This window comes from Anolis sagrei, chromosome 5 (genome assembly GCF_037176765.1).
Source record: "Anolis sagrei isolate rAnoSag1 chromosome 5, rAnoSag1.mat, whole genome shotgun sequence".
Lineage (NCBI taxonomy): Eukaryota > Metazoa > Chordata > Lepidosauria > Squamata > Dactyloidae > Anolis > Anolis sagrei.
Genome location: NC_090025.1, coordinates 141,196,331 through 141,220,660, shown reverse-complemented (window position 1 = coordinate 141,220,660; position 24,330 = coordinate 141,196,331). Strand labels below are relative to the sequence as shown.

Here is a 24,330-nt window from a genome sequence, read left to right as displayed (position 1 = left end):
TTCCAGTGGAGTTGTAATTCTAGTCTCTAATGTGTCCAATAGGAACGCCGCGCTTGAAGACAGATCTTTCCTCTCTCCAATAGGAAGCCTTGCTTGAAGAGCCAATCGGCGAGGACGTTTTTTCCCGACAAGGCGGGGCTGTGCGGCGGACGTGAGGAGACTGCGCATGCGGCCCTTCCTTTTCGCGTCGGCCGCGAGAGAGGCAGCACCATGAAGGCGTCCGGCACCGTAAGCGCGGCTGGGCCCGAGCGGGTCTCGCTCGTGGGGCGGGAAGGGAGGCGCGTCGTGGCGGAAAAGGAGGGAGAGGGACGTGGCGGCGCGATGGAGGGGCGCCGTCCTCCCAGGGAACCTTCCCTGAGCCCACTCCTTCCCCGCCACGAGCGAAGGCCCAACATGGCCGCCGTGAAGGAGCGCCATGGATTTGTCGCGTGGAGCCGGCGCCTTGGCCGGAAGGAAGGCCTTCAGGGAGAGGGAGGTTGGCTCTGCCCATGATTTCATAGCATTAAGCCCTTGGCGGCTAAAGTGGTGTCAAACTGAGTTAATTCTACAGTGTAGATGCACCCGAAGATTGAAAATACGAGTTGGTAGGGTGCATCTACAACTGTATCTGCCATTGAACTTCACTAATTCTGCAGTGCAAGTGCACCCATAGCCCTTGCGCATTCTGTTCAATGTTTATTTATTTCGAACAGTTCAACCCTTGAAGGGGGGGTCAGGGCGACTTACAACAGCAGCAATTTGATGCCAGCAACATATTTATTTATTTATTTATTTATTTACATTATTTCTATCCCACCTATATCAGCCCGAAGGCGACTCAGGGGGGCATACAAAGTCGGCACAATTTGATGCCTTATAGAAACACATACATTGATAAAAAGCAAAAAAGAAACATTACAATACATTTAAAAGAATAAAACAATAGATAATACAAATTTTAAAATAATGTCCTCTCTTTCAAATCCTCATCTGTTCCATTGTCTTCGCCATTCCTGGGTCATTATTATTAACTTTAACTTTATTTGTACCCCGCTAGCATCTCCCGCAGGACTCGATGCGGCTTACAAAGGCCAAGGCCTCAAACACAACATAACAATACAAACCTAAAACAATTAAAGCAATATTAAACAACAAAACAACAAGCAATAAACAATACACCAAAACAATAAAAACTGGGCCGGGCCAGAGTGAAGGGTACAGAATTAAAAGTGCTGATGTGACAGGTGATATGTAAGGATTATAGGGCAAGTGCAGTGTGCGGCAATCTTAGTTCTAATAAAGTCATTTTCCCGATTCTAATGTATCTATTTATCCTGATGTTTCAAATGCTTGCTCGAAGAGCCAGGTTTTCACTCTCTTTCGAAAGGTCAGGAGGGACCTAATAGCCCTAGGCAGGGAGTTCCACAGCTGAGGGGCCGCCACAGAGAAGGCACTGTCTCTCGTCCCCGCCAAACGTGCTTGCGAGGCAGGCAGGATCGAGAGCAGGACCTCACCTGACGATCTCAGGTTTCTAGTGGGTTCATAGGAAGAGATGCGTTTGGATAGATAAGGTGGGCCGGAAACGTTTACAACACATTACATACAACATTATACAAAAGATAAAACATTAGATTAAAACACATTTAAAACATTATCATGTAGCCAAATCAAAGACTAATTTAGCAGCCTACGACCCAGTCCAAAGCCGGTCATAGTCAAAATTCCAACATTATGATTACTGCGAAGCCTACTGTCCAAAGGCCTACTGGTCCCAAAACCATATTTTGAGCGTCTTTCTAAAAGAGAGGCGGAATGGAGCCAGTTTAATCTCGCGGTAGAGAGAGCATTCCACAAGCAGGGAATATATTAAATATTGTTAAATATTGTGTGTAAAACAACCTTCAGACAGTCTGTATAACATGTATAAAACAAATGAATGTAATCTTCAGACTTTGGTCTCATCTCCCAAGATACCTCATTATGGATATGCAAATATTCCAACATCTGAAATGCAGCACACTTCTGATCCTAAGCCTTTCCGGTAAGGGATTTTTTCCAGACACTGCAATTGTCAAATTTAGGAATGCTGGTGTATGTTTAAATCAAATTTCAAATAGCACAGAAATACTCTCCCTGCAAGTGTTTAGAGCTAATAAAATATGCATGTAGGCCCATTGAAGCACTTGCTGATCTGTATATATATCAGTAACCATAATTATTTAACAATGAATCCATAGAACAATGATCTATTTTTCCTTGGAATTTGCAAGTGCATTTAGACCACACTGTTTAGCACATACATGCTATATTTCATATAGAGGATTTTTTATCCCCCCTTAATTTGGGAATGTTTATTTATTATACAGTATTACAGTATTTACATGCCGCTTTTCTCAGTCCTAGGGTGACTCAAAGTGGTTTACACAAAATAGGATAGGGCTTTGTTTTACTGATTCCTATTGAATGATTCCATGACAGTTTTGAGTACAATCTTTAAAAACAGGTTCAAAACCACATACATATTTATTGCCTAGTTTTTAACAGACGAACTTGCCTCATATATTTAGCTATCTTCTAAATCAGTGGTTTCCAACCTGTGGTCTATGGACCACCAGTGGTCCCCAAGAACTAAAATATGGTCCTCAGCCTCACCGTTACTACAACATTGCAATGAGAACGACTGGTTTCGCGAAACCCTCTTAAAGTGCCGAAGTGACAGGGATGTCAGAAGGGGAGAGGTTGACTACCCACGAAAGGTGCAACAACTAGCCTCCTGACTGCTGCTTCTCCTCTCTCCCCCCATTCCATTGGTGCCTGGAAGTGGGAGCGCCTTGGAGTTTTCATTTTTAGGCCTGTTCCTGGGGTTATTTGGGGTACTGATTCAGAAAATTGCATTATTGTCTACATTATTACATATGGTTTTCTGTGGGCGAGCAGATGACGAGTACTGGGTGGCATATGTTTTATATCAGAAACTAGAGCTGATATGGTCTATCCAATGCAATTTTCTGAATCAGCACTCCAAATAACCAAACTGAATTTAAAGTTGGCTAAAACTAATTAAAACCCTTTTGGTACTAAAACTGGAGAGTCAAAGCTGTCCCTGGTCAAGAAAAGGTTGGGAACCACTGTTCTAAATGAAAGGGTCTGTATTGTTCATTTGCTTGACTTCTGTTGTAAGAACTGTTTAAACTTGCCCATCCAGGATTGAGTCTACATGTTTGTAAACTGAGGAGAAACATTTTGCATAATGTATCTTGCAAGAAACTATTAGAATTCCAAAAGTAGAATGGATTTTCTCACAATTTCTCTCTTTCTCTTTAGCTGAGGGAGTACAAAGTTGTTGGAAGATGCCTTCCCACTCCCAAGTGCCCAACACCACCTCTCTACCGCATGCGTATCTTTGCTCCTAATCATGTTGTTGCAAAGTCCCGTTTCTGGTATTTTGTTTCCCAGCTGAAGAAGATGAAAAAGTCTTCTGGAGAGATTGTATACTGTGGACAGGTAGGTTTATGAGCAAATGGAAAATCTCAGATATTGGTAATAAATCTGTTTTTGTTGTTAAAGCAATTGATTGAATGCAGAACCACAGATTTAATGGACAAACATTATTAAGGTATAAATGTTTGACCTATAGTTTGTTCAGAATGTCTAAAGCAGGGGGTCCCCAAACTAAGGCCCATAGGCTGAATACGGCCCTCCAAGGTCATTTACCTGGCCCTTGCTCAGGGTTAACTTAAGTCTGGAATGGCCCACACTTCCCATTGAAATACTAATAAGTTTATATTTGTTAACATTGTTCTTCATTTTAATTACTGTATTGTTTTTAAGTGTTTTTTGCACTACATATAAAATATGTGCAGTGTGCGTAGAAATTCATGTTTTTTTTTTCAAATTATAATCCGGCCCTCCAACAGTTTGAGGGACTGTGACCTGGCCTTCTGTTTAAACAGTTTGGATTCAGTCAAAGTGATTTGTCAAAGTACATACTTTAGTATGAAACCTTGCCAGTATTCATTAAGTTAGCGGAATCCTTTCTATTTAGAAGAAAATATGCAGTGTCTATGTTATGTGCCTTGTTGTACCTGATCCTACATGAAGTAGCTGTATGCATATTATATCATTTAAAAAAATAAGACAAAAGATTCCTGTTAAATGTTCCTCATATATCCCAAATCAAAAAATATTCAAGCAGGGATGCCCTGTTGCTTTTGGGGAAGAGATTAAATAGGATCGTCAAATCTTAGACTTTGGGATGGAGGCGTGATGATCATTTCTAAACAAAGCTTGATAATTCTGAACAGTATGTTCCCTGGGACACCTATATGTCTGCCTCTAACAAGAGCTAACATGCGGCTCTGAAATTTGAAAGGACAGAGGAAACTTTGAATCGATCTTCCTAGTATTGTGAAGTTGACATGATTAATTTCTTTTCCCTGGGGATCATAAAGAACGGAAGGAGACTAAATAGATATAGAAATGTGGGGCTTCCATAAAGCACTATTCTTACTGTCACAAGATGGCAGTGCTTTTACACATATATACACTCTTCTCACGCACAATTATATCAGACTTGTGAATTCAGTAGGACTTCAGCAAAAATATTAATTGGTATTCATTGTGAATGTATCTTGATTCATTCCAGCATGAGGGAATGAGGTGTTTCAGTGAGCACGTAATTAGATAGCATTGCAATAGTGATTGGTGCAACGTGAGATCAAAAAATGTTAATACTGTAATTCTGATTAGTAAAATGAGGAAATAATATCGGAATTGTTCTTCGAAAAGATAATTGTTATTCAGTTTTGGGTTAAATTTATTCATAGTAATGAAAATCAGACATCGTTTATATTGGATTAACATTTATTACATTTTTTGGGTTAAAGTTTAATAGTTTTTTTCTTCTAACATAAAATAATTCATCTGCCACTATTCTGACAAGTTGCTGTAATCTTAGGTTTTTGAGAAATCTCCACTGAGGGTGAAAAACTTTGGCATCTGGCTGCGATATGACTCTCGTAGTGGAACTCACAACATGTATAGAGAGTACAGGGATTTGACAACGGCTGGAGCTGTTACACAGTGCTGTAAGTACAGAGCATTTGGGGTGCTCAGTAGTTTCTTTTTGATACTCAAAAGATTGCAGAAAGAAGAATGCCCTTTGAAAAACTGTTTTGCCAGTTTGTGTTATGTATTACATTTGTCCACGAGTTCATACAGTTTTGTTTAATGGTATCCCGCAGTAGTCAGCTTTCAGTCTATGAATGAACCAACTGCATATGAAAATCATATTAAAAGTGCATATTAAAATATGGAGTTCATTCTTATTTCTTTGAAATCCTAGTGAGCTCTGCAGAATTTTTAAAATCTTTCTGTTTGGCAGTTTTATAAACAAGTAGCCAACTGTGACTTGTCTTTAGTACTTTTAAGGGGATAAAAATAGTTTAAATACAGGAACATTGTAGATCTATTCATAAATACACTTTTGTAATCTGAAGGATATCAGCCTGATAGCTTTATCTAGATCAATGGTTCTCAACTTGTGTGTCCCCAGGTGTTTTGGCCTACAACTCCCAGAAATCCAAGCCAATTTACCAGCTGTTCTAGATCAGTATGTTGCAAATGATAGAGATGCTTTTGCACCCCATCATATAAAATGCATCTTCTGAGGAGAACTTTTTAATACAAAAATAAAAACCAAGATTGACCCTTACCCAACAGTTTGTAGAGTATCTCTAAACTGTGTATTATGTAAAGATGTACTCAAATAATTTTACTACTTTAATTTTAAAGAAAAGGGACACATTATGAAGTTGCCAATCCTGTAATTGTTATTAAACACACAAGATACTTCTCAGATTACAATTCTACTCACGTTATTATGGATAATTATGATTTAATTTTGTCCAGCTTACACTTGAGCAGACATGCATTTGATTCAACTGTTAAGTTTATATTTAGGCCTAGAAAACCTTGCCCAAATAAATCTCTGTATTGGCTTTCATTTGTCTCAGATAAAAAGTATAAAATACATGAGCATGCTTTATGTTTACACTACAGTTTTTATTATATTATTACTGAGTTTCTTCAAGTTGCTTCCAATTTATTGTCATTTTGGCAAGATTTATTATTTTGGCAAGATTTGTTCAGAGGAGGTTTGCCTTCGAGAGAATGTGACTTGCCCGAGGTCGTCCATGGATCTCCTAGAGTGTTGTAGTCTACATAATTCAAAAAAGTTCTTGTGTGTGCTATTTACAAATAGTGGAAAACAGCTTTTATAACAACCTTACATTGACTAAGAATTTGGTTTACAGCTAGTATTACCTGCATGCACAGTTCAGATTACTGAGGGGACATAATTTAACCATATTTATAATGGAAACTGCACACAAACCCAAAGAGCATTGTTTATAATAAAATGTTCTTGTCATGTGTGCAGATATGAAACGTACCTTGTCGCCTTTCAAGAGCTGAAGTGTTTTTGAAAGTGAAATTGAAGGTCCTACAATTTGTGTGTTTGATACCAAATATATCAAGTTACAAATACCTTCCTTCCATTAAAATAGTGTGCAACTTTTTGATACCCTGCAGATCGTGATATGGGAGCCCGCCATAGGGCCCGTGCTCATTCGATTCAGATCATGAAGGTCGAAGAGATTGCTGCTAGCAAGTGCCGCAGACCAGCTGTCAAGCAGTTCCATGTAAGCATAGCAAATTTGTATGACCCTATTTTACAATTCCAGCCAAAGATTGTAGCCTTAATACCAATGGTGAGAGAAGACAATAATCACAACGTACTAACTGTACATATCTTCCCTTTAATAATGGTTTGAGCACCACATTATATGAAATACATAAAAATATGAGTTGCATCTACTCACTTTTTTAGCAGCACAGTAATTTCTCAAAAAAGTCCCTTGTCTTCCCTACTTTCATAACTTTGTTCAGAATATGGCTGTCTCATATAATTTGTTCTTTTAAAGGATTTGTTTGTAAATTCTTTCTCTCCTTCAGTTATCTTTCTCCTACTTGGGATCCTCCAAGCATACTCAATATCCTGTACAGCTAGATTGGCTTTCTTTCTGATACAAGCCTACATGTGTATCAGAAGCACCCTGTCATTTTTAAGTAACTAAAATAAATTGACTTACTTTTAAAGTAATTCATGAATTCATAACAGGGTTTTATTTAATTGCTAAAAAGTGGTTTTGTAGATTTTAATACTGTTGAGAAGAATCTGAAAAATCCTGGATATTAATGGATACCTAAGAATTATTTATTTTGCATTAGCAGCATTTGGGGACCTTTTAATACGAATACTGCGAATACAGGGAGGCACCTAGTAAACAGACCTCTTTTTGTGTTTTAAATATCAAAGGTCGTAACTGGAAAAATCCCTTATGAATATTATGTTTTCAGTATTGATTTGTATCACAGTATGGGAAAAATAACTTGCACAGTAACATCTTGGAAACTAAAAATGTGTTCTCTTCTTACAGGATTCCAAAATTAAGTTCCCTCTGCCGCACAGAGTTCTGCGTCGCCAGCACAAGCCACGCTTCACCACCAAGAGACCAAACACTTTCTTCTAAATGCAGATTTAGTTTGCGTTCTCTGGGTTTCAATAAAGTTCCTATTCGATGTCTGATTGTTTTTAATTGAGAAACATAATAATCTGATCCTTGCCACACAAAAATGTCACAGAATTGCCAACTCCCAGGGCATTGGTTTTCTCCATCCCAGCCCTGTTTTATTATATGCATTTTTCAGGATTTGGGAGTCAAAGCTGGAGTGTGTTTTGTCCTTTGAGCAGAGCTCTGAATCCTGCCCATAGTTTAAGGCTTGCAACCATTCTTCACTGCATTTAGTTTAAAAAAACTTTTATTAAATCTAGTTGGTAAATATGCCATTTAAGGTTATTTTGGGATAGAGAGGAATTATTATTGCTAAAACGACAAGTATATGTGAGTTGTATTTATAGACCATACCTAGATAGCCTAAGAAATCCATGTGGAGCAACAAATGCCCCTTCTCGACTTTCAAGTAAAAATACATAGTATTTAAAGGCAACCAATTACTTATCATTTGAGGTAGATAAGACCCAAGGAATAAAAATAAAGTATGAGTATCTAGTTAATGCATATCTTCCATCTATCCTGTCCATTCATGATATCCCAAATCTGTATAGCCTCTGTTGCTGTCCTAGAAATGAACAGGTTTTTTTCTAGATACTGAGATTAGCTTTCTCATCCACACAAGCAGATATAATAATCAGCGTGATGTATGATGGGAGTTGTAATCCCATCACCGTGTAAAAGGTCACAAAAAATAGTCCCATTACCTGTTCTACAGTGGCACTGGCAGGGTGTCCTCAGTGGTCCTATTGTAATGTCTTGTGCACAGGGCTGAAATGTGTGGAAACCAGTTGCAAGTTCTAGTCATGTTTATCATGGACTTTGATTTCAGGTACAGGCAGTCCACAAGTTACGAAAAAGATAGGTTCTGTAGATTTGTTTTTAAGTTGAATTTGTACGTAGGTTGGAACAAGTACATTTATAATTACAACTCCAGCCATATATATATAGAGAGAGAGAGAGTGCTTTGGATAATGGAAGGGTTAACACTTGTAATGTTTCATCTCACTTTCTGTCCCTGTGATTGGATTTTTAAAATTGTAGCTTGTGGAAACAAGGATTGGTGATGCACCAGTGGAGACACCTTTTTCCTCATGTTTCAGGAGTGAATTTATTTATGGTATTTGTATACCGCCCTTCTCAACCCCAAAGGGGACTCGGAGTGGTTCACAGTGTTGGCCACAATTCAGTGCCATCGATAAAATATAAAACATCAAAAATGACCCTCCCCTGATAAAAATTAAACATTATTAAGCACATCGCATATCACAAAGAGTGATTTGTAAGTTGAATATGACTTTGGAGAGTGTATACATTTTCCAAATGAATAGTTGCAGCTAAAGCAAGAACCATCTGTAAAGGACCCAATTATGGATGGTAGCCACAAGCATCGGGTGCCAGAATTTGAGAGAGAGTACATAGCAGCAGCACAGCATAGAAGGAGCTGCCTTTGAGTTAAACTCATTTCAAGCTTTGCTTAGGTAGTGATCCACCTTCATTTCATCCTGTGTTGTTTATTTGTTCCGTCACTTCCAACACTTCGTGACCTCACAGACCAGCCCACACCAGAGCTCTGTGTCAGCTGTGGCCACCCCCAGCTCCTTCAAGGTCAAGCCAGTCACTTCAAGGATACCATCCATCTTGCCCATCTTCCTTTTTTACTTCCATTTTCTTCAGCATAATTGTCTTCTCCAAGCTTTCTTGTCTTCTCATTATGTGGCCAAAATTGCCACTAATGTTCCCTCCAATGAGCAGGCCGGCTTTATTTCCTGAAGTATGGACTGGTTGGATCTCGCAGTCCAAGGCACTCACAACTTTCCTCCAACACCATAGTTCAAAAGCATTTTATCTTCCTTCGCTCAGCCTTCCCTATGGTCCAGCTCTCACATCCGATGGTTACTATGGGGAATACCATTACTTTAACTATGCGGATAGAATAGTTACAAATGACTAGTTACAGTTAAAGCAAGAACCTGCTTTAAAAGACCCATTTATGGATGGTAGCCACAAGCAACAGGTGCCAGAATTTCAGTGTTTGTACATAGGAGCAGCGCAGCATAGAAGGCTTTACCTTTGAGTTAACTGTCCTTATGACAAGCTTTGCTGTGGCAGGGATCCACCTCTTTTTCATCCTATATCAGTCAATGGAGTTGCTTTCAAGGGAAAGAATCGGAACATTGTCCACTCTAGAAAGCAGGCATGGGCCAACTTGGGCCTTCCAGGTGTTTTGGACTTCAACTCCCACCATTCCTAACAGCCTCAGGCCCTTTCTTTTCCCCCCTCAGGAAAGTACCTGAGGCTGTTAGGAATGGTGGGAGTTGAAGTCCAAAACACCTGGAAGGCCCAAGTTGGCCCATGCTTCTTATAGAATCAATGGAGTTCGACTTCACTTCGAACAGTTCTTACTGAATCCTGGGACTGTAGTTCCCAATACTTAAGCAGTGGGGGCTGATCCAGGAAGTACGCTGGCCTATCACAAGGTCGAGGCAGAAGTTTAGGCCCCGCCCCTTTTTTCACTTCTAAGTCAGGCGGTAAAGGGAGCCCCGCCCACCGTGTGCCTCCTGAAAATGGGCGGGGCTGCCGGAGTGTTTACAGCCGCGGCGCTGCTCGGCGGGTCACGTGGCTGGGCGTGTGTGCGCGCGCATCGTCCCCGGCCTTCCTGCCCTGAGGGAGGCGTGGTGGTAGTGGTGGGAGCGGAGGGGCGGATGGGGGAGCCGTTCCCGCTGGGGGCGCCGGTGCCGGTGGAGCAGGCCGTGCTGGAGACGTTCTTCTCGCACCTGGGCATCTTCTCCTACGACAAGGCCAAGGACAATGTGGAGAAGGAGCGGGAGGCCAGCAAGAGCGCCGGCAGCAGTTGGCTCTCCCTCCTGGCCGCCTTGGCCCACCTGGCCGCCGCCGAGAAGGCCTACCACAGCATGACCTTCCTCGGGCAGAAGCTAGGTATACAGCAACGGCGCCCCTTTGGCACAAGGCTGGACCAACTTCGGCCTTCCAGGGGTTTTGGACTTCAACTCCCACCATTCCTAACAGCCTCAGGCCCCTTCCTATTCCCCCTCAGCCGCTTAAGCGTTAGGAATGGTGGGAGTTGAAGTCCAAAACACCTGGAGGGAAGGCCTAAGTTTGCCCAAGCCTACTGTACCACGTGACCCGTTCCCCCAAAATATACGTCAACAGAATTAACTACCAACAGTCAGCATTTGACAGCTGAGGAAGCACACCTTGAGTCTCCCTTTTCCAAATGCAAAAGTCTTCCAAGTTTGGGAATACCTATACATGATATTATTATTATTACCCTAGTATCTCAGTTAACCAGCATCCATGGATGTTGAATCCATGTAGCTTCTTGTTGCTTGAGAGTTACTCTTGAAATGGATATAACTCATTCACCATTCATCATCATTATGTTTGTTTATATGGAACCTTTTCTCTCCATATGGAGAATCCAAGTAGTTCGGGAATACCTATACATGATATTATTATTATTACCCTAGTCTCTCAGTTAACCAGCACTCATGGATATTGAATCAATGTAGCTTCTGGTTGCTTGAGAGTTGCTCTTTATAATTAGCCCAACTCATTCAATATTATTATTATTATTATGGGCCTAAATCAGGGGTCCACAAACATTTTAAACAGAGGGCCAGGTCAAAGTCCCTCAAACTGTTGGAGGGCCGCATTATAATTTGAAAATAATGAATGAATTTCTGTGCACAATGCACATGTCTTATTTGTAGTGCAAAACACTTAAAAATACAATAGAATAACAAATATAAAGTTATTAGTATTTCAATGGGAAGTGTGGACCTGCTTTTGGCTGATGAAATAGCATTGTTGTTGTTGTTCTTGCTTTTGTTCTTGTTGTGTGCTTTCAAGTCGTTTCAGACTTAGGTTGACCCTGAGCGAGGGCCATATTCGGCTCCCGGGCCTTAGTTTGAGGACCCCTGGCCTAAATCATTTATTATTATTATTATTATTATTATTATTGTATATATTTATATCCCACTTTTTCTCCCTATATGGAGAATCAAAGCAGTTTTGGAATACCTATACATGATATTATTATTATTACCCTAGTCTCTCAGTTAACCAGCACCCATGGATATTGAATCAATGTAGCTTCTGGTTGCTTGAGAATTACTCTTTAAAATTAGCCCAACTCATTCAATATTGTTATTGTTATGGGCCTAAATCATTCATTATTATTATTGTGTTTATTTATATCCCACTTTTTCTCTCCATATGAAGAATCAAAACAGTTTGGGAATACCTATACATGATATTATTATTATCCTAGTCTCTCAGTTAACCAGCACCCATGGATATTGAATCAATGTAGCTTCTGTTGTTTGAGAGTTGCTCTTTAAAATTAGCCCAACTTATTCAGTATTATTATGAATGGCGCAGTGGGTTAAAGGGCTGAGCTGCTGAGCTTGTTGACCGAAAGGTGGCAGGTTCGATTCCGGGGAGTGGCGTGAGCTTCCGCTGTCAGCCCTAGCTTCTGCCAACCTAGCAGTACAAAAACATGCAAATGTGAGTAGATCAATAGGTAACTGCTCCGGCGGGAAGGTAATGGCGCTCCATGCAGTCATGCCGTCCACATGACCTTGGAGATGAGCACCAAAACCCAGAGTCAGACATGACTGGACTTAATGTCAGGGGACAACCTTTACCTTTACTATGGGATTAAATCATTATTATTGTGTTTATTTATATCCCACTTTTTCTCTTCATATGGAGAATCAAAGCAGCGCACAACTAAAAGCATTGTAATATAACTTAAAATATACAAGTATTGAAACAGTATGAATCATAGTATTGTCAAAGGCTTTCATGACCGTGATCACTGGGTTGTTGTAGGTTTTTTGGGCTGTATGGCCATTTTCTGGAAGTATTTTTCCCAATGTTTTGCCTGCATCTATGGCAGGCATCCTCAGGGGTTGTGAGGATTTCACAGGTGAAACATGCAGAGAAATGCTTCCAGAACATAGCTATACAGCCCAAAAAACCTACAACAACCCAGTATTATCATTAAAACCATATAAAATCACAGCAGCTCCTGATGATCTTAAAAACCTTATTTAAAACCCTGTCTTAATTAAAAGGTTGAAGCCTTCACCGAAGCCCCCTGGTGGTGCAATGGCTTTAACCCTTGTGCCAGCTGAACTGCTGACCAAAAGGTCTGCAGTTTGAATCAGGAAGTGGGGTGAGCTCCTGTCTGTCAGCTCCAGCTTCTCATGTGGGGACATGAGAGTAGCCTCCCACAGGATGGTAAGACATCTGGGCATTCCCTGGGCAACGTCTTTGCAGACAGCCTATTCTCTCACACCAGAAGCTACTTGCAGTTTCTCAAGTTGCTCCTGACACACATACACAAAGCCTGCAGCCATAAGGACAGCAGGAAGGGGGCCATTCTGGCTTCTCTAGGAAGAAGGGAGCTTCAGAGTTGCATGCAGCTACCGAGAAGGAAGGCCCTATCTCACTTATATCCCACCAATTGAGTTTGTGATGGATGTGGGACTGAGAAGGACCTTTCCTGAAGATCTTAGGGCCCATGTAGGTTCGTACAAGGGGATTTGGGTGGCTAAATAACGTGGACCTATAGTGTCTAGGGCTTTAAAGTTCATAACCAGCACTTTGAATTGTGCCTGGTAACATACTGGCAGTGAGTGGGGCTGCTGCAATATGGGGATTGTGTGCTCCCTGTAGTCAGCCCTAATGAGCAACCTGGCTGCAGCTCTTTGGATCAGTGGAAGTTTCCGAGCACTTTTCAGAGGTAGAAAGTGTTAACAGTAATCCAGACAGGAGTATAGTGTGGAAATATCCCATACTATACCAGACCATAAACTCTATATTGACTTGATAGTAATATTGAAGTAGAGAAATTCAAAGCAGAATCAGGCAAAGACAGAACTAACTAAAGTTTTGCTGTTTTTACAGTGTTATAAAAACAGCTTATTTCAAGTATTATTTCTTTGGTTGATTGATTTTTTTGCCAGTTGCTTGATAATTAATTGAGGATCTACTGTATTATTATTACTGTTTATACCTCTGTTAAATGAGACTCGAAAGCAGCTCACAACATTTAAAAAAAAACTATACAATTAAAAACCTACAACATGATATCTTGAAGATCCCAGTCTAAATAGGATGGATGGCTATCTGTCAGGAGTGCTTTTGTTGTTTTTTATTCTTTTTGTTGTAAACACAAGGATAATGATTCAACTATCAATAACAATCCTGTGATGTAAAATAGTTTTGTGACAAAGTTTGTGTACATTGAACCCTCAGAAAGTAGAGGTCTCCCATATCTCGGCCACTCATGTAGACTAAATTGTCTACAGGATTTTGGAATATTTCAGAATTGCAAATAAAGGGGTTTTCAAGTTGTATATCTCCGTTGAAGAATGAATACTGATTTAATCAGAATCACGGGTTTTAAATGACACTTTATTGTCAGGGATTCCACTTAAAGTTTATCTTGTAATGTTGCAATATTTCTATTCCATTATACACTTTAGTCCTGTTACAAATATATAAGTTTTTAAAAATAAAAAAATCAGAAAATTCCAGAATTATACATTAAATATGTACAAGTTATGAACAAGATTCTGTAGGGTTTTTTTCCTATTTCAATTTTTATTGTATATACATCAAAAATAGAATAGAATAATATGGGTATAAGAGAAAGAAAGAGAAAGAAAAAAATTTAGATACACAAAAAGAGAAAAAACATGGAAAGTGGGTGAACAATTGATATCCATGGAAAGTAGGAAAAAGAAAGGAAACCCCTTCTAACTAACAAAAGGAAAAAAGTTTTTTTTCCCTTAAGTTGGAACAGGTACATTTTTAAATGTAACTCAAGCCAAATCTATCGATCTATCTATCTAAGCTTTGGATAGCATAAAGAAGGGTTAACCCCTACAGTGTTTTGCTGTCTATGCCCCTGTTCAGAAGCTTTCACCTTACTTTCTGTCCCTGTAATAATTTAATTTTGAAAAAAAATGGCTTGTCGTAGAAACAAGGATTGGTGATACCCCAGTTGGGGCACCTTTTCCCCATTATAACTCTTTCGGAAGTGAATTTCCCTTCCTAGGGGTAAATTTCTCTCACTTTCTGTTATCTCTCTCCCCTTCTTAACCAGGAGTTGAATGTAAGTCAGATGTTTGTAACTCAGGGACAGTCAGTATCCATTTTGGGGATACCTTATATGTAGTAAAACTCTCAAACCCCCAGTGTTAGGTCTGCAAAGAGCCAGTACTTCAAGGGTTCAGGGCAATACCCTGGATAGTTTTGGGATCCATCTTATAACAGGAGAAACATTGGGCCTCTAAGCATGTGCAGGATGCCTTTTCCATCATATCTTCCTGAACAGCCTCAGAAGGCAAACACATGTGCTTGGGATCATATGTTTGGAGGGTGTGCCTCAAAATTTCTTGAGATGCAGCAAGCAGATATCTTTTTAAGCAACATCTATTCTTAATAGGTATCTGTTGTGTTATTCTTTCAAAAGACTGGGGCTGCTCAAAGGTTTATTTGCTGACCAGAAGGACACGTTGCATAGAAAAAAAGGCTTCCACCTTCCGGTGATTGATCTCTAGCATTGTGTTCTTTCATCATTCTTGCTGATATTCTACTTCCTGTCTCTTCCCTGTGAAATCAAATCCTGGAAGAGTAGTTACTCCTTATTTGATACAATATATTAAGTGTTCATTTCAAAATTAGTTTTGACAGTGACATTCGATTTGGCATGACAGTATCCTATATTTGTAAATGAGGAATGAAGAGTGTTTTAGGAGAAATGAACAGGTGAGCAGCCACTTTGCTTGCTTGAATGGTAATCTCAGGCCTGAGAAAGGTTTGGAAGTGAGAAGATACTGAATAATGCCTGTTGTAATGCATATGATGAATTTCAAGTAGTCCAGGACACTTCTTCTTAAACTATGGATCCCAACCCCAAATGGGATCCCCTTAGCTCAATGTTGGCAATAGTAAATGGTTTTTAATGCCACCCTTTTACACAAAGCTGTTAGCAACAACATGCAGTGTTTACAGGATACTCTGCAGAAAATGCTTCAGCTGTATTCCATAACCGGCCTGTTTAGAAAGCCTTCAAATGCAATTTTATTATCATTAAATGTTTGATTTGCATACCTATTTTATATACCTGCATACCCGGGGTCACATAAAAATTATCAGGTATAAGGGATCGCAAGTGGAAAAAGTTTAAGAAGCCCTGGTGTAGGATGCTGACCAACTTTCAGTGGATTAAATTGTTTTTTTTAAAGGCAAATCTGTAAGAATGTATTAAATTGAGTTCTATGAAGAGTGGGTTCCAAAGACTGGAGAATGTGTTTATACCCTTAGTACTATTATGTTTTCTGGTTCTTGCAGTGCTCCTACTTAGAGAATGTGGTTGCAAGATGGCAATTTGATCATTTTATGGTCATTTAATACATATAAATTGTGGAGTAGGTACTTGGGGCTGTTTTTTGACCCTAAGACCTGTTCACAAAAATCAAAATCCGCTTCCCCCCCCCCCCCAATTAAACTAACCCAGAAGTTTTGTGCTAGATTTTAAAAAGTTTTTTTTTATAGTCAATGGTGAAATCTTTAGATTTGTATAGAAGGTAGATCGTTCTAGAGATGAAGCATTTCACCCTTTCCTTTTTGTCAGGGTCATACTTAGTCCACTGCTGCCCTTGAATGCTATACAAAAATAGAAAAAAGTTAAGTTTCTGCCTGATCGGAGGCTCACAGTTTTTAAAAGGGGGAGTGAGACAGTAATCGAGAAATGAAGAGACAGTAAAAGGACAACCAGATACTGGAGGGAAATCAAAAGGAATATTTCTAAGAAAATGCAAGAAAAAAAATGACATTTTATTAATTTTTTTAAAGCAAGGTAGAAAAACAAGGAAGTAATTAATTTTGTTCTAGACTTGTGATTTCTTCTATAAGTGCAGTCGTTTCAAAATAGGAACGCTTATGAAGTGAGAAATGCATCCTGCTCTCCATTTATGATTACTTAATCTTACTGCATTCCCTTAATGGTCCTTGTCAATTCCTTGAGATATGATGGGCCTTACTGGGAGAAATATGTGCTTCTTTCCTCATTTTAAATAATTTAAAATGTACTTGTTTGTGTGCTTTGATGCACTAATGAACAAGTCTTCGAAAGTATATGGCTATTCTCTTTGGATTTTGATTTGCAGCCAAGATGTTGGCATATGCATGCTCACGTTTCAGTGCTCCTTTAGAAAGTTAAAGCATTCCATGTTTTGCTTGGTGAAAAAGCACATTTAAAAGTCTCGTGTTATTAATAGCAACACGAGTTATTAACATTTCATAGTGGCATCTTTTTTTCAAACTCCTAGGGATGAGGTTGCTTCTGGGTTACAGATATTCTGACTGCAAAAGCTGGGTTTAATAGTGAGACCACTCTGAAAATGCAGTGTGAGATGGGGTGAAGTGGAAGAGAGTTCTTGATGAAAAATTAATTTAGTACAAAAATAAATTAGTTCATTAAAATGTAAAAGCTGTTATAGAATCTATTCTTAAGCATTTTTTCTGAATATGTAATTACTAATGAAGGAATGTGAGTTGTTGTGTTGCTCGTGACATTTTTCCATTCATGAGTTTTTGACAAATACGTACTTTATCTTAAAAAAAATTACAGGTGGGCAATCGTTCTTCAGCCGAAAGGACTCCATACGGACCATATACACATCTCTACATAATGAACTGAAGAAAGTGGTGACAACAGGTCGGAATGCATTGGGAGGAACAGCTCCCCACTTAGAAGAACTGCTTTCTCACCTGTCTGAACAGCTCTGTTTTTTTGTTCAGGCTCGAATGGAAATTGCTGACTTCTATGAAAAAATGTACAGCCTGAGTTCACAGAAATTTATCAACTCTGAAGAACTAGTAGGCATCTTGGAATCCATCCTTAGAAAGTATAGCTCAAGGTCAGTTTGTATGTGTATTTTTCTGTCTTTTGAATTCTGGAGAAGTACAATCCTGAATGGGATCTTTGCTAAATAATAATGTAATCCTGATTCTAGGGCAGTGGTTCTCACCCTGGGGGTCCCCAGGTGTTTTATCCTACAACTCCCAGAAATCCCAGCCAGCTTATCAGCTGTTGGGATTTCTGGACGTTGAAGGCCAAAACATCTGGGGACCCATAGGTTGAGAACCACTGTTCTAGGAAGTTCTTAATTTGAATAGTTCCAGATTTTTTTGTAATGTGTGACTACATCGATATATTTCTCCATACCTTCAAAAAAAGCCTTAGCTAAGGATAGGATGTCTCCTCTGAATGAATGCCTGGAGAAGGTAATGGGCTGGATGAGGAATAACAAATTGCAACTGAATCCAGACAAGTCAGAAGTGCTTGCCATCAAGAGTCCTAATCTGGAGGTGGAGGTGTGTCAAGCAGTTCTGGATGGGGTTACACTCCCCATGAAAGATTGTGTGCTCCGCTTGGGAGTGCTCCTGGATCTGACTCTCCAAATATCAGCCCAGGTAAATGTTATGGTCAGAAGTGCTTATTACCAGCTTCGGTTGATACGCCTGTTGCACCCCTTCCTAGAGTTGGAGGACCTGAAGATGGTAGTGCAAGACTGGTACGGGTTGGATTTCTGCAATATGCTTTACATTAGGCTGCCTCTGTAGTTCTTAAACGACACTTAGTTCAAACTATGGCAGCCAGACTTGTAGCAGAAACATTTAGGAGTAAGCATATTACCCCCATATTAAACTCACTCCACTGGTTGCCAATTAATTTCTGGGCAAATTACAAAGTGTTGGATTTGGGCTTTAAAGCACTAAATCGTTTGGGTCCAGGTTACCTACAGGCTTGCTTTCCCCCAACAAATCCGCCCTTTAGGACACTTGGGTCCTCTGGCAGATGCTTACTCCAACCAACCAGAACCTGACTGGCAACCGTCCCAGAGAGGGCTTTTTCATTGGCCACATTGGAATGACTGTAAGGTCTTTATTTGATTTTGTAAATTGTATCTCTACCCAGTCAATTTTAAACTATGAATTTTAAATTTACAATTAATTATCATTGGCATTTTAATATTTGTTTTGTGTTTTCAGTACATGTATTTTTATGTTTCTTTGTTTTATCTTTTTTTTTAAAAATTAAGTAGTGGGGAACAACCTTATCCATGCTGGCACTGTCTCCTATGGCTTTACTCTGTTCAGCCCCAACTGTGCCATGTTGAACAGGGATATTTTGCTCATGTTCTTTTGACTAATACATAATCATACTTCAAGTTATTTATCATTATTTGGAACTGTGAACAAGAAATTTGGTGTTATGTTTATACCTCTTTTGACATAAATCTTGTGGTAGGCAATTGCTTGAAGGGATTGCTTCTATCAGCTAAATTGGTAAAGAGCAATAGCCCTACACACCCCTGAGTCCTCTTTATTTGTTTTGAAAGACTGGGAAACCGTCCTAAACCAGCTTTGTGATGATGTCAATTGCTTTAGAAGGGAGGGAAGGAGAAATTTCAAGCGCCATAATAGCATCTGTGGGTCTCCAGGTGTTTTGGCCTACAACTCCCAGAAATTCCAGCCAGTTTACTAGCTGTTAGGATTTCTGGGAGTTGAAGGCCAAATATCTGGGAACCCACAAGTTCAGAACTACTGATGCAGAAGGTCTTCTGAAAGCAGCAGGGCCCTAATGAGTTTCAAGACACTGTAGTGATTAGAACCTGGATTATCCTAAATCCTCACCCCATACTCTGACCACTGCATCACACTGGCTTTTAATGCAGTAGTCAGATTGACTTTGAAACTAAAGATTTTGAAAATTATAGGTAAAGCTAAGCTAGTGATACAGTAGCTGAAGGTACTGTGTTGGATGAGGGTTTTCCCTTCCTTTTCCTTAGCGAAGTATAATACTCATTATGATCCTTGCCATTTCCTTTATTTGTTTATCACTAGAAGATGAATCTGAATTGTGTGGACTGTGGAAATTGAGGTTGGTAATGGATATGCCTAGAGCCAAAGGTAAAAAATAGAAAGATGTCACTTAGGAGAGATCTTTGGCAAATAAAGATCACGTGTGAGACTTGACAGTTTCCTAGAATCAAGGGTATTTAGTACAGACAGTCCCCAAGTTATGGACATCCGACTTACAAACAACACATAGTCAAGAACAGGGGTAAGACAACAAGAAGTGAGGTGAAGTAGGCTGAAGTTGGCAACAGGCTCCTTTGCCTCTGGTCTCCAGCCATTGCAGGGGAGCCTTGGCTTTCGGGCAGCCTTCTTTACCAGAGCCTTGGCTGTGGAAGAATGCAAGGGAATCTGTCAGCAAGCTCTCACTCTTCCTCCACAGCCAACTGACTATAGAGTTTCATTTAAAAAATGTACCTGTTCCGACTTACAAACAAATTCAATTTAAGAACAAACCTACAGAACATGTCTTCTTCGTAACTTGGGGACTGCCTGTACTTGGCTGCTACTTATTTGATGACTGGGATGAGATGAGCTGTATTTATCAGATTGCATGCATTTGTAGAACATACGAAGTGGCTTTATTGATCTTAAAATTATATTAGGAATAATAGTAAAATATTTTTGGTATTGACTGTAAAGCTGTGTTATGCAGTTTTTCTGTTTTTACAAGTGGTTATTATGACTGATAACATTTCAGACATGATATCATTCTGTGGATGCACATAATAGTATTCAACATCCGCATTTAAGACTGGGCAACTTCCGCCCCTCTAGCTGTTGTTGGCACTGTAGTTGTAATCATTTCCCATTATTGGGTGTGCCAGCTAAATGTTGGAAATACCAGTCCAACTACATCTTGATGACCACATGTGTCAAACTCAAGTCCTGCAGGCCAAATTCTGCCCACCATGCCATTTCGTGTAGCCCTCCAGATAAGAAATCCTGTATTCCTCATCATTAGACATCATGACTAGAGCTGATTGGAGTTATGCTACAATAACGACAGAAGGGCTGTACTTTGTTTTGTTTAGTCAGGATAGTGGAGTTTGAATTTAGATAAAAGGCTTGTGGATATGATGTCTGACATTAAAATGTCCTTTAATCCAACCTCAGAACCACAAGTGGTATTGGGTTGCAGTTCCCATTATTGGGTTGCTGTGAATTTTCCGGGCTGTATGGCCATGTTCCATGAGCATTCTCTCAAATGCCCATATCTATGGCAGGCATCTTCAGAGGTTGTGAGATCTGAGGATGTCTGCCATAGATGTGGGTGAAACATCAGGAGAAAATGCTTTTGGAACATGGCAGTACAGCCCAGAAAATTCACAGCAACCCAGTGATTCTAGCCATGAAAGCATTTGACAGCACAATTCCTATATCTCTGGTCAGCATGTGGGATAATAAAAATGATGGGAGTTGTCATTCAATAATATCTAGGTACCCAAATTGATTAAAATTAAAGGGTGCCAACCACTATGTAAAACATTGATTCAGTGGCCTGGCTCTGCAAACAATGCATTTGAAGGCGACCATAAAGCTGATGTGGTCCTCAATGAAAATGGGTTTGACACTCCTGTCCTAAATAATTATAGAAATAAGTTTCCTAATCACTGACATCTGTGTTTTTTTCTTGTCTAGATTTCATCATCCAATCCTTAGTCCCCTTGAAAGCAGTTTCCAGTTAGAAGCTGACGTGCTTACTCATCTGTTGAAAGCTCAGGCGCAGATCTCCGAGTGGAAATTCCTCCCCTCTTTGGTTCATTTGCACAATGCTCACACAAAGCTGCAGACGTGGGGACAGATTTTTGAGAAGCAACGAGAAACCAAAAAGCACTTGTTTGGTGGACAATCCCAAAAGGCCGTACAGCCTCCTCACCTTTTCCTGTGGCTTATGAAAGTAAAAAATATCCTTCTTGCCAAATTTAGTTTTTACTTTTATGAGGCACTTAGTCGGCAAACAACGCCCTCTGAAATGAAAGCTTTGACTGCCAAAACTAACCCTGATTATTTTGGGAAAATCTCCAGCTTCATCAGGAAATATGATGCTGTTAATGTTTCTTTAATCTTCGATAACCGTGGGTCAGAAAGTTTCCAGGGACATGGCTACCATCATCCCAACTCCTACCGGGAGGCCCCTAAAGGTGTAGATCAGTATCCAGCAGTGGTATCTCTGCCCAATGACAGGCCTGTTATGCACTGGCCCAACGTCATTATGATCATGACAGACAGAGCATCTGACCTCAATGGTTTGGAAAAGGTGGTCCATTTTTATGATGACAAAGTTCAAAGCACATATTTCTTGACTCGTCCTGAACCTCATTTTACTATTGTAGTAATTTTGGAATCCAAGAAGTCAGAGAGAGACTCTCATTTTATCTCTTTTCTCAACGAAATTTCATATTCCCTTAAGAACTCCAAAGCTTTTGCAAGTCTGAAGCCTGGATCCAAAGGATAAGAGCACTGGATGTATTCGGACTGCAAAGAAACAACAAGTGCTAAGCTTCCACAAGTATATGTTTGTGTATGTTGTCCTTAAAAAAAAGAACAAAGCAGCTATTTTAATATTAAGTATTTAATGTTACAATATGAATATTTAATATTAAGGAGTTTTGCTAATAGGCTGACCAATATAAACTGAATGGGAGGGTAAAATGAAAAATACATAAATGTGCACTGAAATTATCAGGAGGGTATTTTGTTTAACTGCTGTTTTTTTTTTAAGTTTATGACACTGAGTTGTCCTTACCAGAATTGAATATATGCACTTTATCTTTTGCTGGTCATTCACCTTGCATCTGCTGAATGAAAACTTGGCTTGAAAGGAATATGGTGTGAGGATGTTTTTCCCCACAGGGCCTATTTCTTCTGCTGTTATTCGTCATTCATATTCACTGGAAAGTATTGAAAGTTGGAAGGAAACAATTGCAATAAATTAAACGCACCATGGCTTGATTGGTTTGTTAACGCTTAGCCTGAAAATAATATTGAAATGTGGTCTGGAATTCAATGACCAGATGAGATCCTAGTTCCGAACACAAGAGTTTTTTGGACTGCTTACACTTGTATATTATGTACTGAAGAACAGGATACAGGACAGTAACAGGAGAAGTGGGTTATTGAAATGAGGGTGAGAAATCAGTGTTAGGAAAGGCATTAGGATTTGAATCTTAATAATGTTACAAAATGAGTCAATTTGAATCTTAAATAATGTTACCGTTTTTTGTTTCATCCAAAGCTATTAAATTATAGCAACCATTCAGGTGAAGCTCATGATATTAAGCCATGTTTCAAAATTGGTTTAATAGCCTGGCATGTTCCAAAACGCTTTTAGCTATAGTTTGTTTCATATAACATGAAACATTTCCTGGTTGGGTTGTTGTAGGTTTTTTTTCGGGCTATATGGCCATGTTCTAGAGGCATTCTCTCCCGACGTTTCGACTGCATCTATGGCAAGCATCCTCAGAGGTATGCTTGCTATAGATGCAGATGAAACGTCAGGAGAGAATGCCTCTAGAACATGGCCATATAGCCCGAAAAAAAACCTACAACAGCCCAGTGATTCTGGCCATGAAAGCCTTTGACAATACATTTCCTGGTTGGTTTTCTGCTTTTTGAAAAGAGTTCTGTATGTATCTGAAAGACTCATTTATGGATCACAAAGCTCAGATATGATTGTTCATAAGTAGCCATTGCCAATATATATTTTATTCTCTTTTCATTGGTAACCAAAGAATATTTCCACTTAATGGAACCAGCACACCATCTAACCAGATGGTCTTATGTATTCCTCTAGCACAGTGGTTCTCAGCCTGTGGGTCCCCAGGTGTTTTGGCCTACAACTCCCAGAAATCCCAGCCACCTTACCAGCTGTTAAGATTTCTGGGAGTTGAAGGCCAAAACATCTGGGGATGCACAGGTTGAGAACCACTGCTCTAACAGGATATGAAGCATTGACGTCTTGTTCCTAAGACCATCAATATATTATAAGCCTAACATGTCTAAAAACCGTTGATAGACATACTTCCCAGGGATATTTAATTCCCTTTGAAGTTGTCTAAGGCAGCAATTCTTTCATTACCTTTTGTCAAGATATTAAAATATATCTTCTGCAGACAACATTTATGCTAGCTTGATGCTATGTTTATATAAGATGTGAGCTGAGAAATAGCAGCTTTGGTATCATTTGGCACAAAGTGTATCAAAGTACAGGTTGAGTATCCCTTATCTGGAATTCCAAAATATTACAAAGTCTGAAATTTTCTACCATGCTTTCTGATAGTCATTGCACATAAACTTTGTTTAATATACAATTTAGTAAACTATATAGTATAAAATTACCTTCAGGTTATGTGTATATGAAATACGAATGAATTTCACGTTTAGACTTGGGTCCCATTTCCAAGTCTTAGGAACAAGATGTCAAAGGGTCGCATTTCCAAGGCATTCCATTATATGCATGCATGAAAATACAGATCTTGCAAAACCTTTTTTGGATTCACAACCCTAAACCCTAATGTGTGGACAATTTCATTTCTTTCTGTTTATACTGTCAGCCATGTCAGTTTTCCAAAGACATAGTTGAGCTGCTGCTAATTTTTTTTTCTGAAGTGAAAAGTCTTTATGCACTTCTTTTAAAAAAGCTTGCTATGAATGAGTTGCGAGGTATTATGTGACCACAGTGAAAATTCTAATGTGCTGAGAATTGGAGTTTAATGAGCACTTCTATTACAGCAGGAAATTTCCTGACCAC

General features: G+C 39.5%; 2 protein-coding genes and 1 non-coding gene across 3 annotated transcripts; all 3 read left to right on the top strand.

Moving 5' to 3' along the window:
• Positions 1-124: 124 nt before the first annotated feature.
• On the top strand, positions 125-7,620 carry RPL18A (ribosomal protein L18a). Its single transcript, XM_060777531.2, has 5 exons — positions 125-228; positions 3,304-3,483; positions 4,937-5,066; positions 6,571-6,680; positions 7,479-7,620. Exons 1-5 carry the CDS (start codon positions 211-213, stop codon positions 7,569-7,571), a joined length of 531 nt encoding a protein of 176 aa, XP_060633514.1. The 5' UTR covers positions 125-210; the 3' UTR covers positions 7,572-7,620.
• LOC132777400 (small nucleolar RNA SNORA68) lies at positions 6,361-6,489 on the top strand. The gene has a single exon (XR_009631682.2). It is a non-coding gene; the product is annotated as a small nucleolar RNA SNORA68 (small nucleolar RNA).
• A 2,637-nt stretch (positions 7,621-10,257) lies between the features above and the next one.
• On the top strand, positions 10,258-22,526 carry KICS2 (KICSTOR subunit 2). The gene is made up of 3 exons (XM_060777532.2): positions 10,258-10,553; positions 17,287-17,575; positions 21,219-22,526. Exons 1-3 carry the CDS (start codon positions 10,319-10,321, stop codon positions 22,033-22,035), a joined length of 1,341 nt encoding a protein of 446 aa, XP_060633515.1. The 5' UTR covers positions 10,258-10,318; the 3' UTR covers positions 22,036-22,526.
• The last annotated feature ends 1,804 nt before the right edge of the window (positions 22,527-24,330 follow it).